Source organism: Calidris pugnax, unplaced genomic scaffold, assembly GCF_001431845.1.
Source record: "Calidris pugnax isolate Ruff unplaced genomic scaffold, ASM143184v1 scaffold24, whole genome shotgun sequence".
NCBI lineage: Eukaryota > Metazoa > Chordata > Aves > Charadriiformes > Scolopacidae > Calidris > Calidris pugnax.
In genome coordinates this window covers 968,626-994,600 of record NW_015090922.1, presented here as the reverse complement: position 1 = coordinate 994,600, position 25,975 = coordinate 968,626, and the positions used below count along the sequence as shown (strand labels likewise).

The 25,975-nt window shown below is 49.0% G+C and overlaps 1 protein-coding gene across 1 annotated transcript in view; it reads left to right on the top strand.

Annotated features, from left to right (window-relative positions):
- Positions 1–25,975, top strand: part of GALNT14 (polypeptide N-acetylgalactosaminyltransferase 14) — a 121,453-nt gene that overhangs the window by 64,236 nt on the left and 31,242 nt on the right. The window contains exon 3 of the mRNA XM_014950454.1: positions 16,351–16,449. Coding sequence (XP_014805940.1) covers positions 16,351–16,449 — 99 coding nt within the window. The remainder of the gene's footprint in view (positions 1–16,350; positions 16,450–25,975) is intronic.

Here is a 25,975-nt window from a genome sequence, read left to right as displayed (position 1 = left end):
CCACCAAGAGTCAAGGCTAAAAAAATATCCCCATGACCACAGCAGAGCAGACTGGACTCGGATCTACCTGGCACATCCACGTCATGCACAGCCAGCTCGTGCTGCTGGAGTGGGTGGCTAGTCCGCCTCCGCTGTGGTAGCCACACGCCGTTGGGATTACATCATAGCAACGGTCCCACCTTCTACAACTCCCACCGGCAGAGCGCAGGACCGAGAACGGCAGCGAGTGAGTCAGTGCCAGGCACATATGGGGAGAGGAGCTGAGGTTTCCAGGATTGCTCAGCGGCTTGGAAAAGCCAGGAGGGAGGATGCCTTCCCACCCCTTTCCTCCCCACCCCCCTCCAGCCAGAAGATTTCATCGTGATGGCTCCTGGGCTTTTTCCATCTGCGGCAGACAGCTCCTGGGGAGGCCAGTGCTCGCCACGCTGTTGCTCCATCTGCTGCTGGGGCTGACCCTCCACCTCCCAAATGCTCCATCGGGTTTAATAGATGTGCCCACGCTGTGGCGGCTGCCAGGCTGAGGATGGGACCCACGAGTTGGGGTTTGCACCCACTGCCAGCGGTGAAGCAGGGAGGTGACACTGCGGATGGGTTGAGTGGCTTGGAGGAGAGCTAAAAGCCTCAGCCAACTTCTCAAGCTATTGCAAATCATGTCAGCCAGCCTCAGGCATCCCCAGCTGCCTGTTTTCCTCTCTTCGTTGTGATTTATTTTTTTTTCCCTCTGCAGCGCTGTCTCAAGAGCTGGTAGAGCAAGGAGGCCAGTGATGAAGCCTTCTCAAATCCTGGCATAAGGCAACAATCCTCAGAATTTTTGAAGCTCCTTCTCTCACTCCCCAAGTCCCAAGTGCTTTACAAGAGAGAGGCGGGGGGGTCGGTCTCGTCTCCCAAGTCACAGGAGATAGGACAAGGGGAAATGGCCTCAAGTTGCACCAGGGGAGGTTTAGATTGGATATTGGGAATTTTTATTTTCTTTTATTTTTAAGGTTGGACTCGATGATCTCAGAGGTCCCTTCCAACCATGGTGTTTCTGTGATTCTGTGGGAAACTTTTCTTCATGGAAAGGGTTATCCAGCATTGGAATAGGCTGCCCAGGGAAGTGGTTGAGGCACCATCCCTGGAGGTGTTCAAAAGATGGGTTGACATGGTCCTCAGGAATATAGTTTAGTGATTTTCTTATTGCTTATTTCTTTTTTATTTTTTTGTCAGAGTTAGGTTGATGGTTGGACTATATGATCTTTAAGGTCCCTTCCAACCTAGACAATTCTATGATTCTAAGAGGCCCTCCCTACCCAGCTCAACTTGAATTTAGAAGCTGCTTGAGGGGGTATGTTTGTGTGCGTGTCTGCGGGAGAGAAAGCAGCTCTAAAATCAAGTTACATTTGAACTGCGAGGCTGGCAGGGATACTGGCAGATACTAAGATCAGGCGTTGCATCATCTGCTGAAGATGAGAACACCCTGGCAGCCTGGTGGCCCAGTCACGCCAACTCGTGCCCCCCTAGAGAAGCTCTGCCCTTGAAGTCTCTCCTGTTCCCTTGGCAGGGAGAGACACACACCGTGAGACTCCTTCCCAGTGTCCTCCCTCAAATCACAGTGTGGTGCCAGCTGGAGAGGGCCTGTTGGATGGGAGAGCAGCCCAGGGCTGATGGGCTCTGCTTATGGGGACAGTTCATGGAAGGCTGGGAAAGAGGTGATGCCTGTGACGTTCCCCTGGGGCAGAAAGCTGCTGCCTTGAGTTCTCAAGGTCCAGAAAAGTCAGGATTTCAGCCTTGAAGCACTACACCCTGCAGTTCTTGTTGGGGTCATGGAAAATACCTGACCGTGCTTTCCATGGGATGACTGTGAGGAACACGTGGTCCCAAGGACGGCCCTACCTCTGCCAGGTGTGGTACCTGCGTGGATCTCTGCTGCTGCATACCTTCCCCGTGTCCTGTGTGGACGTAGTTTGGCCAGCAGCATGTGAAAGCCTGCGTAGACACCCTCATGCAGATGGCGTGAGGGCAGCTCTATCACATGCAGGTTTTTTGAAGTGGCTCCTTTTTTTTTGACTGAGTTGATGATTGCATCCCAGGAGCGGCAAGCAGTCAAGTGCACTGAGAATATTGTAATATCTTCTTGGAAGTGAAGAGTTGAAGAGGAGACAAGTAGATTTTGACAGTGTTGCCTTTGGCTCAGTGTGTTTATGATCCCCTTGGACTTACTCACGCTGCTTTGACTTCCTTCAACTTGCTTGTCCGTTACACCAAAACCACTTTGAGGTGAATTGAGGAGAACACTAGGTCTCAGCAGCTAGGAATGCCTTTTGTGCCCCATATAGGGATTTAGACATCTGATCTTTCTTGCCTCCTTTCTTGAGAGTCCCCAGAGGAGGAATTAAATGTCTGGAGAATGACATGTGTGGAAAAGCCCATCTTATTCCATGGCGAGGACAGAAGTGGGGCTCTGCTCCGCTGTACTCAGCGGTACCTGATCATTAGACCTGCAAAAGCAGATGGCCAAGCCCCCTTTGAACCTGAGGGAAGGTTTGCAGGGATGTTACTTGGATGGTTCTTGAACGGTTGAGAACAGAACTGAAACTGGACGTTTTCCTGATCTGCTGTTGCCCTTCCCTTTGCTGACTCCATACATTTCTCACCGTGGCCTCTGGATTGTAGCTGAACTAATCTGGTTTCCTGTGTAATGCAGACTAAGTCCCCAGGGATTCTGTTATTTTTAAAATATGCTTATTCAAGCAGTGTCTTTTGAGTTGCTAACTCTGGATGTGCTGTGAAGTAGACCAGGGCAAGAAGTCGTGTGTGTGCAGGTGGTCTCTCCTGCTGGCTCCATCTGCTCAGGGCAGAGGGGTGGTGGGACAGCAGGGAGCGGGGCATGTCTGAGCAGAGGTGCCTCGTAGGCGGTGGGGGTGGATGGACCTCTATCCATGAGGATGGATGGAGCTATAACACTCTAAGATGTGAAGCAGGGAGCCCGGTGAGGAGGATGGGGGAGAGGGGGTGCCCAAAGGCTTCAACACCTTTGGACTCAGCAGTGGCAAAAGCTGGAGGAGGTGTCCCTATACTGCTATATGTTTGTGCTGCTGGCTTTGCTCTCTCTTGTGTGAGCTGGGGGTTCCCAGGAGACATACGTGGTGCAGAGGATGCTCTGAGGCTGAATTAGCTGGGTAAGAGAAGACCTGTAATCACCCTGCCCCTTTGGTCGTGGTATCCTTCTTATTCCTGATGGCAGGCAAGAGCACAGCATGACCCTGCAGGTGAGCAGTTACACGAACGAACTGTGGAAAACACAGTTTGAAATGGAAGTGTCTCCATCAGGAAACAGCACGATTGCTTTTGTCTCTTGGACACCAGGCCCCAAGAGGTTAGTGCTCGACTGCTGTGTTCTTCCATCACCTCCTTAGGCTGTGACCTCTGGGGATGAAGATATGAGAACAGTCCATCAAGGAGGACAGGGGTTGCTGTGTGTCTTGGGCATAAAGTGGGACCGCCTGAAAGGGCCAAGGTTTTATTTCTGCTGTCAATCAGCTGGCTTTTGTGGCCTAAGTTTGAAACTTTCACAAGCTGGGCAATGTCTTAAGAGAGAAATGCTCGTGCCTGTTCTTCTGTGCAACCTGGTAACCGTTTGGCAGCAGTAGAAATAGCTAGCACAGGTTGTTTATGTCAGGGAAAGTATTTTAATGTGGTTTTTTTAGCTTCTCGTAATGCAGTTGAGCAGCTGAAAGTCAGTGAAAGAGATGGCTTTGGGCAGCCAGCTCACCAACCACCCATCAACCATTTGAGATCCAGCCTTACCATCTATGTAAGAGGGAATTGTTGTGTGCTGGGATTTGTTTTCTGTTTAATGGAACTGTCATTACTATCTCTTCTGGTCATAGTTACCCTGTTTCCAAGCTCTTCAGCCCTCCAGGAATTCAGACCTTTGCTATACAGGCTGGTTACTAACACAGTCAGTTCCCCTTGCTGGGAAAATTTGCCATCTGCTAACAAAAGGCACAGTATGGAGCTCCTTTTGTTAAAACCCACTACCTCTAGTTTTGTGCTAGGGTTTATACCTGCTGTCACTCAAGGTTTGGACCTCCTATGACTATAGGTGGGCCACAATTGGAGTCTTTCAGTCAAAAGAGCTCAGTTCTGCACTTTGTAGATTCAGTCCATCTGGAGTCCTCGCCACACATAGTGGCATTTTGTACATGGTCTTCTGGATGGACTCAAACTTGAAACTCCAAGGAGATTTGGGGAGCAGGTATGTGATCAGAATCCTGAAAGATTGTTTTCAGGTAGTAGAGAGAACAAGGATTTGCAGTTGTTGGCAGCTAAGAAAGGAGAGCAAGACAGGTTTCCTTGGTATTAATGAGAAATGGGCACTTCATAAAATCATAGAATAATCAGGGAGGAAGAGACCACAGGAGGTCTCTGATCTAGCCTCCTGCTTGGAGCAGGGTCAGCTATGAAATCAGACCAGGTTTTTCTCTCCTTGCAGAAACCACTGAGCCATCTTGGGCTCCTGCCTCTCAGGCTTGGCCCAGCGTTTTGTAAGACCTGAGCGTAATTTACAAACCCTGATTGCAGCGCACGCAATTGGCAGTTCGCCCCCAGCTGCCTGGTGTTCGTGTGAGAAGCTTGGAAGGTGCTTGAGAAGCCTTTCCTTGCAGCACTTGTGTTACCCTTATCTTTCCTATCTTGCAGACATGATGCACCCAATTCACCCACAGAGAGCACGTTTAAATGAGAGGAGGGTTAGGTGCACACTGGAGCACGCTTGCTGGAGCCTCTCGTCCTTGCTGCCTGTCACTCCCTGATTGCAGCGCACGCAATTGGCAGTTCTCCCCCAGCTGCCTGGTGTTCGTGGGAGAAGCTTGGAAGGTGCTTGAGAAGCCTGTCCTTGCAGCACTTGCATCACCCTTATCTTTCCTATCTTGCAGACATGATGCACCCAATTCACCCACAGAGAGCACGTTTAAATGAGAGGAGGGTTAGGTGCACCCTGGAGCACGCTTGCTGGAGCCTCTTGTCCTCGCTGCCTGCCACATTTTCCAGGATTAATTGTTATGTCAGTAGCAAATCTGTGTTTCCAATCTGTGTAGCGCTGTGTGGTCGCTCTGGTAGAGGTGCTGAGGTGACTGAAGACCTTCGCCCATGTGGTCAACAAGCAAGAGTCCATGCTGCTGCTTGGGTGACATTGGTGTGTTTGGTGGCGTCGGGTCATTCTTGGTGTGACAGCAATGAGAGGAGTTCTCTCTTCTCCTCTTTTGGGGTTCACCACCTAAGAATGATTCACTTAACTGCCACACTCATGTGTCTCTTCTGGGTTGACATTGAAAGGCTTTGCCGGTGGTGAGGTTGCTTGGACTTCAGCAGAGTCCCCACAGCGTTTCAGAGAATCATAGAATTGTCTAGGTTGGAAGGGACCTTTCAGATCATCGACACTGTCTGCTTCTCAAGCTGCTTGGGGTTTGCAGCTGTTTTCATGTAATCATAGAATTGTCTAGGTTGGAAGGGAACCTTTCAGATCATCGACACTATCTGCTTCTCATGCTACTTGGGGTTTGCAGCTGTTTTCATGCCCTACTTTCCACTGTGCATCCTCTGTAGTGCATCCAGTATGAGATGTGGTGACCCTGATTCCCTGTTTCAAGTTGGAGCTGAACTCCTAAACTTTTCTCTTCCCTAAGACTTGACAAAAATCGGTCAGAGACAAAAACCTGTCTCCCACTCAGAGACAAAAATGCCATGGAGTTCTGCACTCTGTGACATTGCCTGAAAGTGGAGAAAAAGTGGAGGCTGGTGATGTTCAGGAGCAGGGTTGGTTGTGTCTCCCTCATGGATGCTGGAGGGATATGGCCAATGTGATGGTGCTTATTCTGCAGCAATGGATTTGCAGTCCTATCCCTCCCCCTCCTTTTCTTTTTCTTGAGCGAGAAAGATGAGGGCAACCCTTGGGAAGGAGCTGAGGAGAGAGCTAGACTGTACGAGGAGCTGATGGAAATGTATAGGCGGGTGTTTTGAATGCAGGGGGATGTGTCAGTTAAGTGACTGTGTTACTCATTTTTTTTTCGTCTGGAGGGCAAAGCCAGTTATATCTGAAAGAGCTGTGCTGGGAGTGTGAGTTATGGCACCTGTCTGCGCAGCCAGCAGAAACCATTCCTGAGCTGTATTCCCAGCTAAAAGGCATCTGCAGGGCAAAGGGGATCAGCAGCTCTGGTACCGGGGGAGCCCAGAGGACCTCGGTGTCTCACAGCCTGGCTCCTAGCAGTGGGGGTGACTCTGCATTGCTCCAGCAAACACCGTAGTATAAATAATATTAAATTTCCTACTCCTGGCTCCTAGCAGTGGGGGTGACTCTGCACTGCTCCAGCAAACACCATAGTATAAATAATATTAAATTTCCTACTTGCTGTCCTTTGTTTCATAGAATCATGTAATCATGGAATGATTAGAGTTGGAAGGGACCTTGAAGATCATGGAGTTCCAACCCCCTGCCATGGGCAGGGACACCTCCCACCAGACCAGGTTGCTCAAAGCCCCATCCAGCCTGGCCTTGAACCCCTCCAGGGATGGGGCAGCCACAGCTTCTCTGGGCAACCTGTTCCAGTGTCTCACCACCCTCACAGGGAAGAATTTCTTCCTAAGATCTCATCTAAATCTCCCCTCTTCCAGTTTAAAACTGTTCCCCCTCATCCTATCACTCCCCTCCCTGATCAAGGGTCCCTCCTCATCTCTCCTGTAGCCCCTTTATGGACTGGAAGGGGCTCTAAGGTCTCCCTGGAGCCTTCTTTTCTCCAGGCTGAACAACCCCAAAGTTTCTCCCAAGTTGTCCCTGGTCCCAACCCCACTAGCTGGGTAGGAAATCTCCCAAGTTGTCCCTGGTCCCAACCCCACAGTGCCTAGCTGTGTAGGAGGAGCATCCACACAGGAGAGGCATCCTCGAGTTTGAGGAGCTCACTCGGAAGGAGCCACGTTCTCCATCCTAATTGTCTCTTCCTTGGAGGAGGCCACCTTTATTTTGTTTGGATTGTTTTGCTTGCCAAAAATTACTGTTTCAGAGAGGAAAAAAAAAAGCTGAAAACAGTTTATCCCCCTTCTCCAAGTGATAGATTTCCTTCACCGAAGTTGTTTTGGTTTTCTTTCCCCGTGAGACAGTTTTGGAAATTCCCCACCCACCTGTCCATTGCATTTTGCCAAGAAAAACGCGTGCACAAAATAGTTCTGGGTTGATCTGAAACAACTCTTCCCTCGTCCTTTTCCAGTTTTTCCATTTACTCTGCTTGCATCCCAGCCCTGTTCTCAGCAGCCTCCTGGGGAGATGTGTGCTGCACCCCCAACAATGAGGACTTCTGTGCAGGCACTGGGGGACCCTTCTTCTCTGTAGTCCCCATAGGAATTTGCTTCAGCGGTGGGTTCCTCTCACGAGAACGGCTTTGTCATTGGAATGGAAGAGTTGGGGGCCCCCTTGGGGTCTCCTTTTTGTGTAGATGGGCATCAGAACAAGGAAGGGAGAGGTTGCCCCAGCGCTGGCAGAGAAGGGGCTTGGACCTGATGTTGTGGTGCTAGAGCTGTGCAGCTCTTGTCTGAGTCTCAGCACCTGGGTTTAAAGCATCCCCTGGACCTGAGGGTGTAGATGACGATGAGCAGAATGTGTACAGCCTTTGGAGCCGGGTTTGGCCTCTCCAAATATTCTACAGCAAGTTGGTTTGTGTTGACAAGTAACTGCTGGTTAGCTGTGCTGTTAACCCGGCGTTGAGACGCTGTCTATCCATCAATACCACGTGTCTCTCTCTCCAGCCTCCAGTCTCACTCGGTCCCTTGGGAAACAGCAAAGCTAGTGCTGCCAGGGCTAATTATTCCTCGAGACAGAAGACATGTGATAAAATATTAACCTTTTTCAAAAACAGAACCCTGGTTAATTAGCTCCACTTCTGCGACACGTTCACCCGGAGATAAAAGCTCCTTCCCCAGATATCTGTCGGTGGCGCGGTGATCTTTCTGCCTGTCCCTCTCACGATGGGGGTCGGGGAGGGAGGGGGGAGAGCTGGGAATATTAATAAAAGACAGTGACCTGCCAGTTGCTGAGCCCTGAGGACGAACTGCTCCGTCTCAAGGTGAGCGATGCCCGGGTGCAGGCTCTGCTGCTCTCCTTCGAGAGGCTGGAACTTGAAATGGAGACTGAGCAGGTGGTGGGATCCCATCTGCTCTGCTGCCCTTGCCTGGGTTACGTCTGTGTTGTTGGTGTCCCCCATTTCTGGAGCCTAAATCTGGGGGCTGTGCGGGTGGACAGGGCTCAGCAGAGCTGAGAGAATAACCGTGTTTCCATTCTTCGGTTATTTGAGAAAAAGAAAAGCCAGGACTTGGCAATTTCAAGATAAAACAAAAGGAAAAATCTCAGCCAATCTAAAAGTAAAAACACAGGAAAACTTAAGGCCAAAGGGACCTGTTTTTCTCATCCTGAAAAGGAAAAAAAATATAAATCATTTAGATCACAAATGTTTTTGACACTTCAGTCGTCTGAAAATGACAGGCTGTGTTTAAAAGCTAGTGATTTTGAGTATCAGTTGAAAAGTACAGGTTGGGCTCCTCTAGAACAAACGATGTGCTGGAGTGGAAGTGATGCCGTGACGCGTGTCGGCGGCTGCCGGAGCCGCTCGTGGGATGATGCAGCAGCACAGCAGCGGTCCCTGCACCGGGGGGAGGGCTTCTTCCCACCAGAGGGAGGGATGGCTGGTCTCTGATAGACCAGGATCAACCAGCAGCCCTGGCGGTGGCCCTCAGGATGGGTGTGCCAACACCAGTCAATCCATGGAGCCACTGGGTCTCTTCTTTAAACTCCATGTGCCTCCTTCCCTGTAATGGACAGGGAGGATCCTGGGGGTTTTATAGGGAAGTAAAAACCTTGCTTTTCCCAGTGCCCATCGCAGAGAGCGATGCACCGCCCTCCTGAACCATGCCGGGGTCCGCTGATGACTTCATGATGGACATGGCTTCATCACCAAGTGCTTTGGCGTTCCTGGGGTGCCATTGATCACTCTCTGCTAGAGCCATCCTCTGCCTTTGACTGCTATAAGATATTGACCATCTGTCTTACCGTTATTACGTGCCATCGATTACTTTGATAACTTGCTCCGAGTAATTCTGACAGAATGAAGTTGTTTGTTTAACTTTCATGCTTGTCTCAGTTTTTCTATTGACCCAATATGTGTGTGGAGGCTGAAATCGAAGTCGAGTATTAGTAAGCAATGGAACTAATTCTCCAAAGGCTCGCTACTATTGATAATTAAGGCCATGAGACAGTTTCTTCCATCAAACTCTTGTTTGGTTGGTTTTTTTCAGCTACTCAGTGCCTCAAAGTCCTCCTCCATCAACTGTAGCAAAAGGGTGCTCACAAGCAATGATTCGGGGCCATTTGGGTGGATTTTTGCTGAAAGCCCTGCAGACCCCTGCATGCTTGAAGTGGTTTTGAGCTGTCACAGCGTGGAGTTGGGTTTGTGCTTCTTCCAGGTATGACTACGGAGGCGTTGTGGGGATGGGGACTTTCACCTCTTTGCTTTGCCACGTGGTGCCAGGAAGCTCTGGTCAGAAAGCAGCCTCCCTAATGAATCTTTACATCGGTGATTGTGACCCTCTGGAATGTAATTTTGGGTTGTCCCATCTTCTAAAGATCTTTAATACAGGATTGGTGGCTTTCCAGGAAGGTGCAAGGTGCCAGATTTTGCTTTTACTTTCACTGAGTGAAAACCTTTGATGTCAGCTCTGATATTCCAGTAAAACTGGCATCAGAAATTTGGCCACGGTTTAAAATTCTACTGAAAACAAAGAAGGCTCTTTTTTCTTTTTCTTTTTCTTTTTTTTCCTTTTTTTTTTTTTTTCTGCCCCCACTTTTGTTTGCTTCTTTTTTCTTTTTGCCTCAGTTCTGAGGAAGGAAGGGTGGGGGGGAGTCAAGAAGTGAGACAGACCCTGAGTCTGTGCAGAGGGCTCTAGAAGTCTGAATTATTCATGAGCTGCTTTGAAAATCAAGACACACAATCTAGTTTAACTTGTTTTTAAGTGCAGCCGTGCTATTCTCTCCTTCCTTTTTAGTAGGTTCTTCCCCCCCCCTCCCCTTTTCCAAAGACAAAAATCCAGCAAATTTTTAATAAATTATAAATGCATCATCTCGTCGCTTTTGAGGTTTGCAGGCAGCAGCAGCAGCAGCAGCACGTCATGTGCACGGAAGGTTATTTTTGCCTTCTTGCATTTCCCCCTTTCTTCGAATTTAGCCGTTTGATTAATTTTTTAGATACCTATCTTGCAGGGAAAAGAAAGAAAGAAAGAAAGAGACCAAAAGAGGCGATGAGTTAGAGGAAATACTAATTGTGCACTAGCCAAATATAGCACTGCTTCAGTTTCCAGAAGCTGTGTAGAAGAATGTCCTCCTTGCTCAACCCAAGATGATTGACCTTCTCTGGTCAACCCGCAGTTGAGTTGAACCCAGATTCCTGTTTGCAGGTCCCTGCCCTGGTGGGAAGTGTGCACGGTGGTCCCCTGCCAAGGCTTGGAGCTGCTTGCCTTCAGGGTAAACAGTGGCTGTGGCCATCACATTCATGGTAGCACATGGACTTCAGAAGAACACAGAGGCTGAGAAGACCTCATCTTTTCCTGCCCTTTGCCTTTTTTCTAGTATTTTTGCGGTAGCAGATGCTGGGGAGGGGAGAGGCGGGGACTTGGACAGGTTCCTCTGGGAGTCTGATCTACATCCAGAACCGGTTCAGCGCCTTGGCAGTGTTTTCCTGTTGGTCTTCCTTACAGTTTTATCCAATTACATCTAGTTAAAGCCTGCTAAATAATTCCTTGATGGCTCTGATGCTAACCACCATTGAATATTTGTTGCACATGTGGCTCCTCACCCTTGCATAGCCCCAAATTGTCTGCTTTACCAGGGATTCCTCCCTTTTTGGATCGCTCCCATTTCTCCCTGCCCCAGCAGCCCCTGAGGCTGTTTCATGCCACCCTGGAGAGTTTTTCAGTCCCTTTTTGGGGATGCAAACCTGGGGCGTGTGCCAATCCAGCACAGAGAAATCCTACCAGCCTTTCTCAAGGGCATTTTTTTCACTTTGGCAAGCTGAACTTCAGCTGGAGTTCTCTGCAATCACATGGCTATCACCAGCTGACACCCGACGACTCCTCCTTTCTCCTTTCCTTTTGGCATGGCTGCTTTCTGGAGTCCTCCACCTTCCAACTGTTTTCTTCAGCCTCTCTTTGCTCTAGACCTTTTGGTGTTTTGGTGGCACCAACCTGCCCGTGGTCATGGCCAACCTGAGGTGCATCTGCAGGACCAGGGTAGATGCCAGAGGGTCTCTAGCTGGTGGCAATCCCAGCAGCAGTTGTGGCAGGCGAGGTTTAGATTAGATATTAGGAAGAATTACTTTACTGAGAGGGTGGTCAGGCACTGGAACAGCCTGCCCAGGGAGGTGGTGGAGTCACCATCCCTGGGGGTATTTAAGAATCGTGTAGACATGGCTCTTCAGGGCATGCTCTAGTGCCTGAGATTGTTGGCTTGTGTCTGTTTGTGGGTTTTTTTTGGTAAGTGGGTTTTTTTGGGCTCTTTTGGTAGTTTTTTTTTTTTGTGGTTGGACTTGATGATGTCAAGGTTCCCTTCCAACCATGAAACTTCTGTGATTCTGTGATTCCTATAGTGGCACAAAGGTCACGTATGTGCTCTGAGCAGTGACATTCAAGCTCAAACTGTGGTGTGTCCTGGTGGAGTGCTCAGCATCAAAGCTCTTAGCGTTATGGAAGAAACCCCAGAACTTTCTTGGTAGGTATTTGTCCCAGACCTGACCCCAATTGCAGGATGTACAAGCAGTGGGTACTGGAAACCTGCAGCAAGGCAGACCATGGTCAACCCTCCTTCCAGGTGGCAGCCTTGCTAGGAATTGTCCTAATTGAGGGGGTGCAAATGTACCCATAGAAGGAGGTGCTGGCATATCTTGGAAAGATGAAGTAGGAATTGGAAGGTCTCTCAAAGCTGGGTGACAAAACATTTTGAGGCAACGTGCAGAAAGAATAGCTTGGGAAAGGCCAGGAAGAGCTGAGGGTGGTGATGAGGGTCATGAGGAAGGCCACTGACCCCTCCGTGTGCTCACTCATGCAAATACCATTTTGTGATATCCCTTTTATACTGTTGCATGAGACTGATGTATTGACTGTAACATGAACGGTGCTTCTTGAATTTTCCACCTCTGGAGGGCGTGAAGTAATGATTTTTTTGAAAGGTACTCTGCAGTCAGACTGAAGTCACTGGACCTAGTGCACGGGGAACTGAGAAACGCACGGATAACTGGGAAAAATGCCAAAGACTCTATTACCCAGAGGTCAGGCGAGACAGCGCATGGTCCTGTCCAGCAGGAAGATCTATGAACTCATTAGCTCCCATACGATTCGCCGCATACGTTGCTATATAGATCTAAGTCGTATCATGCCCAGGGGCCCTATTTTTAGAGTATTTTCATGGAAATCGCCTGTAATTTTGCTTCGGTTCAAAGACAGGGCTTAGGCACAATGGTATGACCAAGGTACCCACGTGTTAACGGCATGTTGGGAACACGGAGATGAGATGTTCCTCTCCTTCCGCCCTGAAGGACGTACAGCAAGCAGGGCTGGGATTTTCCAAGGGCGATCCCTAAGATGTAGCCAGAATGCCCCCATTCATAACTTTCTGATTCTGAAATTATTTCAAATTCGAATGGGGAATGACCTTAAAACAGAAAAGTTAAACTTTCCATCAGATGAAAGTTAGGAAAGTTTAGTAGGGACCTTGGTCCATACTAAAGTTTCAAAGTACAAAACTTCACATGACTTCAGCCTGTGAATTTCAACACACTGCAACAATAAGTAATGTACTTAAGTTGTTTTTTTTTTTCCCCTTTCTTGTTTTTTTTTCCTGTTTTTTTTTTTGTGAGCAATCTGGAAAAAAAAACAACTCTTCAACCCTCCAAATTTTATTGTTTTCCTGAAAATGTTCTAGGTGTTGTTTTTGTGGGTTTGTTTTTTTTTTTTTTCTTGTTGGCAATTGGGTGACCTATGAAAATACCATAAGCAGCACAAAACGTTTATCCAGTGACAGCCTGAGGTAGCACAGGCAGCTCTTAGCGGGTTTATTTTCATTATTACAGCAATTTTAGGGCTGCATGCTGCAATTTTCACTTGCAGTGAGGTATTAAATTGAAATTACCCCAGATGTAATTGTCACACAAAATAATTCTGGACATGCTGGATTTAATGCTTTTCCAAGCTGTGGTTTTTATTACCCAAGCAAGTGCCAAAAGAACACTTGTAGTCAACAACTTAAACTGAAATTTGCCTTCTGAGGAGCTGGGATGTTTAGCTGCAGTTACACTGGGGGAGAAAGGGATAAAAAAAAAACAACAGAAAGGACCAACTGGAGGAAAGTTTGGGAGAACTCCTGAAGGAAAGGGGAAAATCCTGGGCAAGGACAGAGTTGGGGACACACAGGGATCCCGGAGGAGCCCTGGCAGATGCAGAAGCTCAGCCTGACCCTTTTTGGGCTGATTTTTGGGGAGGGGAGTGACCCAGTGCTGGTCACAGAGGTGATGTGAGGCTGGGATTGCTGCCAGGTCCCTGCCCATTCTGTAGCATCAGTCCAGTCTTTAGGACGCAACAAGCCAGGGGTGAGTCACAGAGCCAGTGACCAAGCCTTGGAGGTGCTCCACGAGATGTTTGAGTGGTTTCCTGGTGCGTGTTGTCGAATTAGGCTGATCTGGGTGTCTAGACATCTGGAGTTTTAAAAAAAATCAAGTAGTTGTCACGCAGGAGGAGCCTTCGTCACAGCCCTGGTGGGCTCATCCAGCGTGCAATGTCCCCGGCACTCCCACCGGTGGGTGATACAGCACGCATCCGCCCAGGCTTTATTTATTAGCTTCTTAACTGTCATAATAACATAAGTAAAGTATTGATGGCTTTGTATTTTCCACACTCTTTCGTTCTTTTCCAGAAATAGCTCCCCTTGTTTGCTACACACAAGCCCTCCCCCTCCCCCCCTCCTTCCTTGGTGTCGCGTTGGCAATGGGTGGGAGGACACGCATCTGGGAAGGGTTGGGAGATAATGGTGTATAAATAGCAGAGGGAGAGCAATCGTCGCCTGTCTCTGCAGCTCTGCAAAGCGAGCAGGAGCCCAGCCTGAGCGTGGAAAACCAGGCTCTGAGCAGCAGCAGCATCACCAGCAGCTGCTTCTTTCCCATCCTATGGAGTTGGGAAAGTTCAGCTGAAGTTGGTGATGGAAAGGGCCACCGTGACACAGCTGAGCAGCTCAGGGCACCACCCGGTGCTGTTTAGTGATTCAGAAACCAACTGCTTTTAGCATCCCTGAGATGTTACTGTGATGAATGAGGGTGTTGTTGCACGGGGCAATGTCACTGAATTTTCTCCCGCGTGCGGAGGGACCGTGCAACTTCAGTGTCCTTTGAGGATGGACCTAGAATTAGAATTGGTTGAATGACGAATTCTGGGGGTTGGTGACTACGCTGAAAGAACAGGGTAGCAATGAGAAATCTGCTTTGGTCAAGCAGAGGCAGGATTTGGGAAGGGTTTTGATGAGAGAAGGCAGCAACCAATTTAGTATAAGCTTGCAAATGTTTTTTTTTCTTTCCTTATCTTTGGCATTATTTCACCTGTTGCTCACTCTTTTTTCCTTTCATTTATGTCACTTTATAAGTAATGGGAAATGCAGTTTAAATTGCAAAATCCAAAAAAGGTGAAAAAAAAAACCCTCATTAAAAAGAGCATCTCGAGCATTTTGGCATTTCCGAGGTGCAACATGCTGTGCTGCCAGCATAAACCAGCAGCATTTGGCTACTGTTGTTTGCATTTTCCTCCCCATCCCCACCTTAATTTTTCCATGCGTTTTTGCTTCGCCTTGGAGATACCATGGGCCAGAGCTTTGGAGGAGGAAACTGGTGGTTTGCTGAAAGAGTGGTTTTTCAGTTTTCTTTCCTGATTTGAGGATGGTTAGTGGTAACACCTGGGCAGTGACACAAGAGCGGGCAAGTGCCTCGTGAATAGGAAGGGGCACGATGGCTGTGAGGAGGAGCTCCTCAGGCTTGGCATCAGCTGCCCTCCTGCCACTGGTGTGGCATCCTCTTAAGGCCATCACAGGGGCTGACAGGGACCTGGAAAGAGCAGCACAGAAGTAAGAGGTGTATCCAGATTTCCTGAGCTAGGAATATGTTGGTGTCGGTCTATAAAAGCCACAAATTTCATCAGCTAAAGGTCAAAGTCATTACAGCGTCTGCAATGTTTCCTCCTGGGGCTGTGGTTGAAGTTGTGGATTTTCAGCTCCTGCAGGCTGGCTTGGAAAGTGTTAAATCCTAATCTTCCCTGTAGTCAGGTTATGCCATTAAGGCAGAATGAATAAGGAAACAATCAATTTAGAAAGGGGACTTGGCTTACCTTGCAGCTGGCTGGTGGAAATTGCTGTCTTGGGAGGTGGGAGAGAGGTAGCTCAGAGCTGGAGCTGCAACAATGCTCTTAACTTCTGCTGGTGCCACCAGCTGGGTGAGTGCAGGAGTGCTCGGGCCACTGCTTCAATTTAAGAAAGAAAAAAACACCTCATCACAATAAAACAGTACTTCTGAGATGATACCGAAGGCCCCATGAAGCTCAGAAAGCCATGAGGTAGGGTAAGACTTGCAGCTGGCCTTCTGCAAGCACCTCACCTGCGGTGTGAAGGACTAATTTCTGATGCCGTTGTGCTAACGTCAGCAAGGAGTATCTTTGCTGGAGGTGGAATTGCCCTAACTAATATAATGCCCTTCTTTACTGTGAGGGTGACAGAGCACTGGAAGAGGCTGTCCAGGCAGGCTGTGGAGTCGTCTTCTCTGGAGACGTTCAAAACTCCCCATGATGCATTCCTGTCCAGCCTGCTCTGGGTGAACCTGCTCTGGCAGAGGGGTTGGACTAGATGATCTCTGAAGGTCCCTTTCAACCCCTACAATTCTGGGATGTAAAAAGGGAGGGCCTTTATCTTCCCATCGCCCATTGGCGTGGGAGGCTGGTGGCACCAGGAGGGTAAGCTGGCTGGGAAGCAATGGTTAGAGAAGAGGGCTGCAGTCTGGGTGCCTCCTTTCTCATCCCGTCCTATTAATGACATTTAAGCTCTTTTTTGCTGCTTTAATCCTCCATGACTGACTTGGCAGTTTCTGGGCTCCTTCAGAAAAGATTCATGCAGAAAAACTCTTGGGTTTTGATTTTTTTTTCCTAAATAGCGGCTGGTGGACCATCTTGTGATGGACTCTGCTGCCTGCATTAATGGAGTTCCCCCTTTGAATTCCAGCTGCTGAGTGGCCTTTTCCTCTTTCTCCCTCCCAGGTGTACAACTTTGCGCTATCGCCAGGACCTGCCGCCCACCAGCGTCATCATCACCTTCCACAATGAGGCCAGGTCGACCCTGCTAAGGACAATTCGGAGGTGAGAGCTCCCACCTTTGCTGAAAATACTCTTATTTATAAAACCTTTTAAAAAACCAACGAGGTGGAATAGAGGTTTTCATGAATAAAGGCTGAATGTGTTTGCGCTCAATGGGACTGGGGTTGTTCAGCCTGGAGAAGAGAAGGCTCCAGGGAGACCTTAGAGCCCCTTCCAGTCCCTAAAGGGGCTGCAGGAGAGATGGGGAGGGACTCTCGATCAAGGACTGGAGCCGCAGGATGAAGGGGAACGGTTTTAAACTGGAAGAGGGGAGATTTAGATGACATCTCAGGAAGAAATCCTTTCCTGTGAGGGTGGTGAGACACTGGAAGAGGTTGCCCAGAGAAGCTGTGGCTGCCCCATCCCTGGAGGTGTTCAAGGCCAGGCTGGATGGGGCTTGGAGCAACCTGCTCTGGTGGGAGGTGTCCCTGCCCATGGCAGGGGGTTGGAACTCGATGATCTTTAAGGTTCCTTCCAACCAAAACCATTCTATGATTCTATGACTGGACCTACCAGCTATGGTCTCAAATGATTACTGGGAGAAATTAGCGTGAAAGCTCTTCTCTGAGAAGTAGGTTTTTGCAGTGGGATGCTCAGAAAAGTAAGTAGCTATGCTGCCTTTTCAGGGTCTAGCATGGGGTGTTCTTCAGGGAGCAGCAGAAGATTAGACAGAGCCTGGGATAAGAGGTTTCCTATCCAGCTGGGTTTCGGTGCTCAGCTGTATTTTGTCCCAGCCCGCTGGGGACAGCTATTATTCTGCAGATGTCTGCTCCAGCACTGCTGTTTGAGCTTCTCCAGTGACCCAGCAAGTGCCAGAAAGGCTTCCTAATTAGAGAAGCCCTAATGGTGCAGATGCAGACTGGATTTTCAAGGACGGTTTCCGTACGCCTCTGGATGCACGGTGGAGCGCTCTGGGCTCGCGGCCATTCCTTCATTTGTCGGTTTGTTCTTGGCTGTGTTTTGCTGTAGTGGATAGACTGAAGGCTTCTTTTTCACCGCAGTGTTTTGAAATCAGTGTTTAAACACAGTGTGTGCCTCCGATCTGCAAGTTCTCTTGTAGGAAGATTTAGTGGCCATTGAGGGGTCTACCTCCAGGTCTTGGCTGATGGGTTCCTCTGTGTTGAGCTTGGGCGTGCTCTGCTCTGTGCCAGTGATAAGTATTTTGCAGGTGTGTTTCGTGCCCACCTAGTGAAGGTTTGTGACGTGCTGCAAGCCTTGCCAGTTAAACCCTGGCTTCTCCAGGGACCTCTTGCCGTCATTGGTACTGGTCAGACTGGGGTTGCTGGCCAGGGGGTGGGACTTCAGCTGTGCCCTGGTCACCGTGTTGTCTGTCCTCGCTGGGCTCTTTTCTGCAAACAGCATCCTTCCTCAGGTGAGGAAGGAGTCACAAGTGGGTTTGACAGTCCTGAAATTGAATTCCTGCTTTGCTTTATGGTTTCATGCCCAATCCCATCTCCTTTGCTTCACGGTTAATAACCTATCACCGCTTTCTCTCTCTAGGGTGTGTGGATTTTGGGTGTCATAGCTCTGACACATGGTGCTGTGTACCAGCTCCTTCATCCTGGACCTTCTCTTTTACCTTTACAGTGCATTTCCCATCCTCCAGAACCCATTGTAACTGAGGTGGCAAGGCAAAGTGAAGTGCAGTGGTCTAACCCCTGAAATATAGAATATTTATAACGTATAAAGTGCAGGAATGGACTTTATTTCTCCCCATAACTCAGCACTTGACTGTACTTGGCAGGTACAATCATGGGTGATGTCACATGAAAGATGTTAGACCCATGATATGGCTCTTATGCCTGGACCCCTTTATCTGGCTTCATTAGAGACCTGTCCATTGCAATGATGGCAAGGTTGAAAGACATAGTTCGAATTTTTCCTTCTTCCTCTAGGCTATTGCCCTCTGAAGTTTCTGATTTCCAGCTATGAAAAGATTTTCTTCCTTGCTCCTCTTCTTTCCTTTGCTTGACTTGATTAGTTGGCTTTACTGCCTTCCTTGCCCGGTTGCATGTGATTTCCACCACAGCTTTGTCACGTGCCCTGGTGATTCCGGTGCTTGTTTTCTGTCTTTGGGGAGGTTTTCCTCAGCTCTGGGGCCCCTTCTGAGCTCTCTTTCTTGGAGACTGATCCCAGGAACCGAGATGAAAGTCTTTGGGTCCCCATCTCCCCTGCCTTCTGCCTGCGCTGAGATGCTGAGCTCTCCTGAGCTGTTCATTCTTTTTCTGGTTTCCATGGTTTGGAGGTGGCCTCCTGGAATCAGGGTTCCCTGTGTTCCTCCTGGATGCAGTATTTAGAGGCTTGCTTTGATACAGCCAGCCCGACAGGTACCAGCCTTGGTGGCAAGTGGAACTGGTGATGCAACTCCTGCTCTGCTCCTCTCCAGCCATGACTGTGCACATCTCCTTGCCTGTATTGCCATGTCCTTGCCTGTTTTTGGACCCAGCTGAGAGCTCATCTGCCTCCTCAGCCTCTGTAGGTTAATTTGCTGTGCCTTCTGACTGCTCTGGTTTCCCCCCAGCCTTGCTTGGCAAATGCTTAGTTTAATTAGATCTTCCAAACGACTCCATCCCAAGGTGGCTGTAACAACATGGATCATTTTCCGTGCCTAGTCACAGCAAACTCTGTCCTCCTGACACTGCTTTGTGCCTTTCGGAGCAGTCTGTGGCCAAGTGTCTCCAATGGGCACGGCGGTGAGAAAAATGGGCAGCTCTTCCACCCTGTCCTCCCCGTCGCGTCTCCATGGTGTGATGTTGGTGTAACCCAGGTGACAGATGGACAGACTGAGGAGCAGAGAGGTGATTTGTCTGTGGCTGGTGGAAGATTTTGAGTTGCAAACCCGGTTTGCTGAGTTCCAGTGAGCCTGATTTTCCCAGCCCCCTTGTGGAATGGATGTTCTCAGTTAACCACCATGGCAGGAGCAGGAAACAGGGCTGAGGGACATTGCTTGGCTTGTCCAAAGCCGTGGGATGATGGGGGACTGTCTCCCCACAAAAGGGAGCACTTCTTACAGGACCCCATGTAAACGTGGAGGGGTGGCAGAGGGGAATGCTGGTGAAGGCACCCTCTAGCAGGGATGGACATCTTGCAGATGGGACCCACGCACATGAGGAGCAGGAGGGATTTAGCTATTCCTGCTCTGTTCCCAGGTGCTTGAGAGCTTTAATTCTCACCGAGTGGTGAGGCTGAGGGCTGTCACAGGCTCAGCGCGCCGCGTTTGCCTCTGGGTGAGGATGGGAGTGCTCTGACCCATGAAGCAGAGGCACCAGCGCGTGGTCTCCACAGCACCCCGTACCCGAGTCATGTTGCCAGCGTTTGTGACAGTCCATTTATGAACAATTTGCATCGTCAGAGCTATTGAGAAAAGCTAGTGGACTGTGCTGAATAATGAATTCATTTAAAAGTTTCATGATGTTTTCTCTGACCGTTTGCCAGCTGGAAGAAAAGAAGGGGGGGAAAAAAAAAACAAACCACCAAAAGCTAAATTAATCGAATGCCCAAATCTCTGCAAATGATGTACTTGGCATTTATAAATGCGTAGGTAACTATGCTTGTGAATACAAAACAAGTGTCCAGGTAGTCGGAGCTGGGTGTCACAAGAAAAAGAAGTAGAAAAGGGGAGAAGAGCCCAGGAAGGAGGAGATGGTGAATAGCAAGGTAGCTCTTGAGATTTTTTTTTTTTTTAATTTTTGTTTTTTTTTCTCTGCAGACAGCAAAGCAGCTGCCGTTGTGTGGTTATTCCAGCTAACTCCCTTTTCAATTGACCTTGGCCAAGTTTCTTATCCCCTCCCTGGGGTTCAGTTTCATGTATTTCAAGCTCCAAGGCCCAGTACATTACAGATGATGAGAGTCTCCAACAGTATGGGGATAGGACGTTGTGAGTAAAGCCAAGGAGGGAAGGCAGGAGCAAGGGAGATAATAAACAATAGAGGCATTCTTTAAAAAAACTCCACAATTTCTTCTTTTCTCTCTTTCCATCCCATGCTAGTCTGGATTTAGGAAGGGAACCCAACTTGTTGCCCAGCTCTAGCTACCCAGCTCCTCCAGAGGGAGAGCCCAGGGATTTTCCTAAGGCTGTAGCAGTCACTGGAGGGGAAGGAGCAGCATGGGCAGGTTCCAACACCTGGAGCCAGGCTGGGTGCTGGGGCTCTTGACAGCAATGGGTAGCAGTGCCTCCCCATGGTGGGTGCCTATAGAAGAGCTGGGGAGGGACTCTTTGCCAGGAAGGGTAATGATAGGACAAGGGGAAACGGTTTTAAATTGAAAGAAAAAAGGTGCAGATGAGATCTCAGGAAGAAATTTTTTACTATGAGAGTGGTGAGACACTGGAACAGGTTGCCCAGAGAAGCTGTGGCTGCCCCATCCCTGGAGGGGTTCAAGGCCAGGCTGGATGGGGCTTGGAGCAACCTGGTCTGGTGGGAGGTGTCCCTGCCCATGGCAGAGGGTTTGGAACTAGATGATCTTTGAGGTGCCTTCCAACCCAAACCATTCTATGATTCTATTCTATGATTCTATGGTGTCATCCTCTGTGGTCAGGCGGATCTACTCCATGCCTTGCTTATGCGAATATCATCCTCTTCCCTTCCCATCCCTCCTCTGCAGGCTGAGATGGGGCCACCATTGGGTGGGCAGTCGTGCTTGATGGCGAGGTCCAGGGAGCGAGGTTTGGTGTGTGCCCCATCCCTGGGAGCATCCCTGGGAGTGCTGGGGAGAGAAACTCTGCCTGCCCGGGGAGGGAGAACCGCAGGCAGCCTGAGGTGATGCTCTGCTCCCCGGACCTTCAGAGACCATCAGGCTGTGACTCTGTCCAGCAAGTTAATTTTGGGAGCTTGGCGGCCGGTCAGCGGTGTTGTGGGCTGGGCAGGAGAGGAGCGTAGGAGGCTGTTGTGCTGGCAACCTGTCGGGAAGAGCGTGAGACAGTCCTGTTTTATCTACTGTTTATTCTTCAAACTTGGTGGGGAGCTCAGAACAGAAACAAGGAGACTTATTTACCTCTCGCCGACAAACCAAAACACGTCCTTTGGCAAAAGTCCCGATGTGAAGGCTGTGAATGCTACATCAAATATTTAAATGGTTAATTAGTGAGGAGAATATCGCGGCTTTAATTTTCTGGCTCTGGTAAGTCAGAGAAGCAGCAACCCCGGGCAGCTAGCAGCTCGCACCTTCCCCTGGTGACACTGCCTTGTCTGCACCCAGACCCTTCAGAGGCAGGGAAGTGACAAAGCCAGGCACCTCCTTCCTCCGGCAGCGGTGGCACCGTATAGAGTCTGTGCCATAGCTGAAACAAGCCTGATTAAAGAAGCAAAAACAAGCCAGGTGTTGCGCAGAAACTGTATAATTAGCACTTTGTGCTGACTATTTTTTTTTATTTTACTTTTTTTTTTTTTTTTTAAACCCGGGGATCTTTTTTTTTTTTTTTCTTTTTTTTTTTTTTTTTTGCTTAAACCCGGGACTATTTTTTTTTTTTTTCCTTTCTTAATTTGCTAATCATCTCTCACGGTGACTAAGTACACAGCCCTCCATGCGCTCTTACCTTTTGATGTTAACATAAGAGAACTCTTGAATTTCAAAGAGCTTGGTGGGTATTTGAAAGAATAAAATGCGAAAGCCGCCGTGTAATCAAAGCTCATTATGGTTATTCTTGGTGTGATGTCTCTCTTCCTACATAATTAGCCATTTTGGGTTGTTGAAGCAGTTCATTTTGGCGGGCATTTTCTCTCCGCGCTCTCGGTCTGATTTTGATAATTGTGACCCTTGGCCCTTTCAGCACTTTATTATGCTCTCAAAGTGTTGTTTTTTTTTTTTTTCCCCTACCCCTCCTAACAAGTCCCAGTAGGTTGCCGTGGAGAGAATTAATGGGTTCATGAGTTCCCGAGGATCGATGTCCACAGTCACCTCTCTAAAGCAACCGGTGTTCTGGGTGATGACCAAAAACCATGCCAACCTTTGGTCAGAAGATCTGAACTCTTCCCTGCAAACATTTTCCATGTCTTGTGTGTCGGGCTGACTTTTGCACTGGTGTTTATTTGGAGGTGAAATTGCTGAATCCAGTGCTTCCCTCTGGGTAGGTAGAAAAGGATCCTGACAAACTGTTGAGGAAGATGAAAGAAGGACTGTGCCATGGAAAATTTAAGGTGAAATCCTCCGTGGTTACATCTGCATAATGTCTGCTAAATCCATTGAAAATTTCAGCATTAATTTTTCAAGATAATTCAGCAGTGAATCTGGTCTCAGGGAGCTGAATAAGCGTGAGCACTTTCTGGACTAGAGGCATGAGTTTTCATTTTGATGGTAACAGGTCTTTTGGCGATTTAAGGGTGAAAGTGTTGTGATCTCTCACTCAACAGAACTTAAAAGCTGTTTTGATTTGTTAAAATATGCCCATCACTGCAGTATATCTACCTATTTTTGATTTCAGGGAAAAAAATTCTATAAATAACAGGGGGACTTCAAAGCCCTATAATATTAATTGTCTTCTGATTTTATCCATATGAAAGGAAAAAAAGCCGTGCACACACACACAGAAAGAAAGAAAAGAAAGTATAAGGAAAAAAATATCAAAGCCGAGCAAAGGCACAAGTAATGGAAAAGTTGTCTTTGAATTTTTAAAAGTGCTTTCATAGTCTAACTGAAAAAAAAAAATTAAAAAAATCCCTGTAACATTGAAAATGTGCCCTATTGGGTACCTGTTTTCTGTCCTCCCCGAGGAGGGCTGCAGGAGGGGGTGTTTATCATGAGTGCGTTATCGTGTGATTGATAGAGCCCCGGTAGAAAACCCTTTGGAGACAGGAATTTGGCTTTGCTGAAGAGCCGTTGTGCTGCAGGAGGAAGCATGGCTGTGGTCACGGTGTTGCAGCCTTTGCTGCCCATCTCTTTGTGCCTGTGTCAGGTGGCCCTCAGCTCGGCCACAAGTTTCGGGCTTGCAGCTGCCTGTGCATGGATTTGCAAGAGTGATAACGAGCTCAAAGCCTGCTGAAATCAGTGGACACCAGGTCCCTTGGAGCCGTGGTGGACCCAGGCTTTGAAGGACCCTCACCAAGGCTTTGTTCACCTGGGGTTTGGGATAGTGTCGCACTGTGGGTGAGTCCCACAAGGGAAGCCAGGAGGTCGAGGGAGGTGATTTTGCCCCTCTACTCCACTCTGGTGAGACCCTACCTGGAGTACTGTGTCCAGCTCTGGAGTCCTCAGCACAGGAAAGGCACAGACCTGCTGGAACGGGTCCAGAGGAGGCCACAAAGATGATCAGAGGGCTGGAGCACCTCTGCTATGATGACAGGCTGAGAGAGCTGGGGTTGTTCAGCCAGGAGAAAAGAAGGCTCTGGGGAGACCTTATAGCCCCTTCCAGTCCCTAAAGGGGGCTACAGGAGAAATGGGGAGGGACTCTTGATCAGGTAGTGGAGCTACAGGATGAGGGGTAACAGTTTTAAACTGAAAGAGAGGAAGATTAGATTAGATATTGGGAAGAAATTCTTTCCTGTGAGGGTGGTGAGACACTGGAACAGGTTGCCCAGGGAAGCTGTGGCTGCCCCATCCCTGGAGGGGCTCAAGGCCAGGCTGGATGGGGCTTTGAGCAACCTGGGCTGGTGGGAGGTGGCCCTGCCCATGGCAGGGGGGTGGAATGAGATGATCTTTAAGGTCCCTTCCACCCCGAAACCATTCTATGATTCTATTCTATGATACTAAGTGGTGGCAGAGGGCTGTGATGGTGCTGGGTAATGCTGTGTCACCCATGGTGATATCTGTCATTAACCCAATGGAAGGATGATGGTTCATGGAGCTGGGGCAAGCCTTGGAGAGGTCCCTCCCTCAGCCTGCGTGCTGACTTCTTCGCTCTTGCTCTGGTCAGCCCTCTGCATTCCACAGATGCCCATCGTTGGCATTCAGGGGACATCTTCCCTGATTTACACGGTGGCAAGTCAAGGCACAAGAGTTGGCAGCCAACGGCTTGGCCGGGGAATGGTAAGATCCCACAGCTGAGTTGAGGTGAGGCTGCACATCTCCCCAGCCCAGCACCTCGGAAACAGTCCCTGTTGGGTTTTCCTCCATGAGAAGTGCCCTGGGGGAGGATTCCTCCAAGTCCCTGAGTGCCAGTATGAGCCCAGGCCTGAGTCCACAGCCCAGTGCAGCTGGGTTTTGGTGGAGTTATTCCTGCTGGTATCAGCAGAAGTGGAATCAACCCCTTTGGACCCCCTCCCTGTAGAGTTCAGCCCTGCATTGCACTTCTGGCAGGCGGATCTACGGGGGAGACGGGGCGGAGGCAGGCTTTGAATATTCAGCTTGCCCGCTGCCTCCCCTTCTCCTGCTCTCAGCAGGTTATTTATTTATTTCGCTGGCTTTTTTACAAGTCTGTTTCTTTCCTGCAGGTTTCACCAAGTCAGGTTTCCAGGCAATCAGCGCTTGTTAAATATTCCACTGAGCATGATATTGCTCTCCTGTCTCTCTGTGCTGACGCTCAGCTGCGGTAATTTGCTGAACTCAGCTCTCACATATGGGGATTTTTTTTAAAAATAACAAACCTATTAATAATAATAATAATTAAAAAAAACCACACAACCAACACTTGACAGGTGGGAACAGCACATCAAAATTGTTCTGTGTGCCCCAGCGGGAGGAGGGGCGTTCAGCCACTTTTTCTGATACTTGGTGCAGGCTGCGGGTGTTGGGGAGGTGGTGTTGGTCTAACCCTGCTTGGTGTGAGCCCTGGTGGTGCCAGGGTGGCCACAGCAGCTCCTGGCTGTTAGGGCTCCTGCTATAGCTGTTGCTTAGGGGACAGAGGTTTTTTTCTCCCCGCCCCAACACTGACACGCAAAGCATCTGAAGTAGGGAGGGAATCATGGCTTTTACCAAAACTGGAGGAAGCTGAGATGATTGTGTTTCCAGGGAAAGTAATTCTGGGCTTGGAAGTGATGTTGAGGAGCTCCACGAGGGACATGCAGCCTCTCCCACTCTGGTGTGAGATAAAACCCCCTTTTTTTTCAGGATTTCTGCTGGAAAATCAAACCAAACCAAAACATGGAGGGAAGATCCATTTAAAGCATCTGCCTTGGGATGCTCCATTCTCCTTCCAAAAAAACCACTGATTTGACCCTTTCTCTCTCTAGAGGGTTTTAATTCCAGCACCTGGTGGGGTGGGCTTGTGGTTTATCATCAAGAAGTTTTCATCAGAGAAATGCAGCCCTTTGGCTGAGTGTCCTCAGATATCTGAGGGTGATGCTATGAGACCTTCTTGGGTTCCTGCTGGCTGCACTGGTGGTTCCCAGGCCCCCAGACCCCCTGGGATCCTGCCCTTCAGAGCCCTCTTGACTGGGGCCTGGGCCAGGGACGTGGTTTTCCAGATTTCCAGGCTTTTTGCTGGAGCTTTGGGAGCCTGAGAGGCCAGGGAAAACCATCAATAAGGATCTGGAGGTGTCAGGGGCTTCAAGCGGTGTCTGTCCTCTTATGCAAGCAGTAGGTTTGAAGGTATTTTTCTAACCCAGACCAGAAGGCAGACTCGGGTGTGAAATTTGGGGGGGGGGGGGGGGTTTGAAAA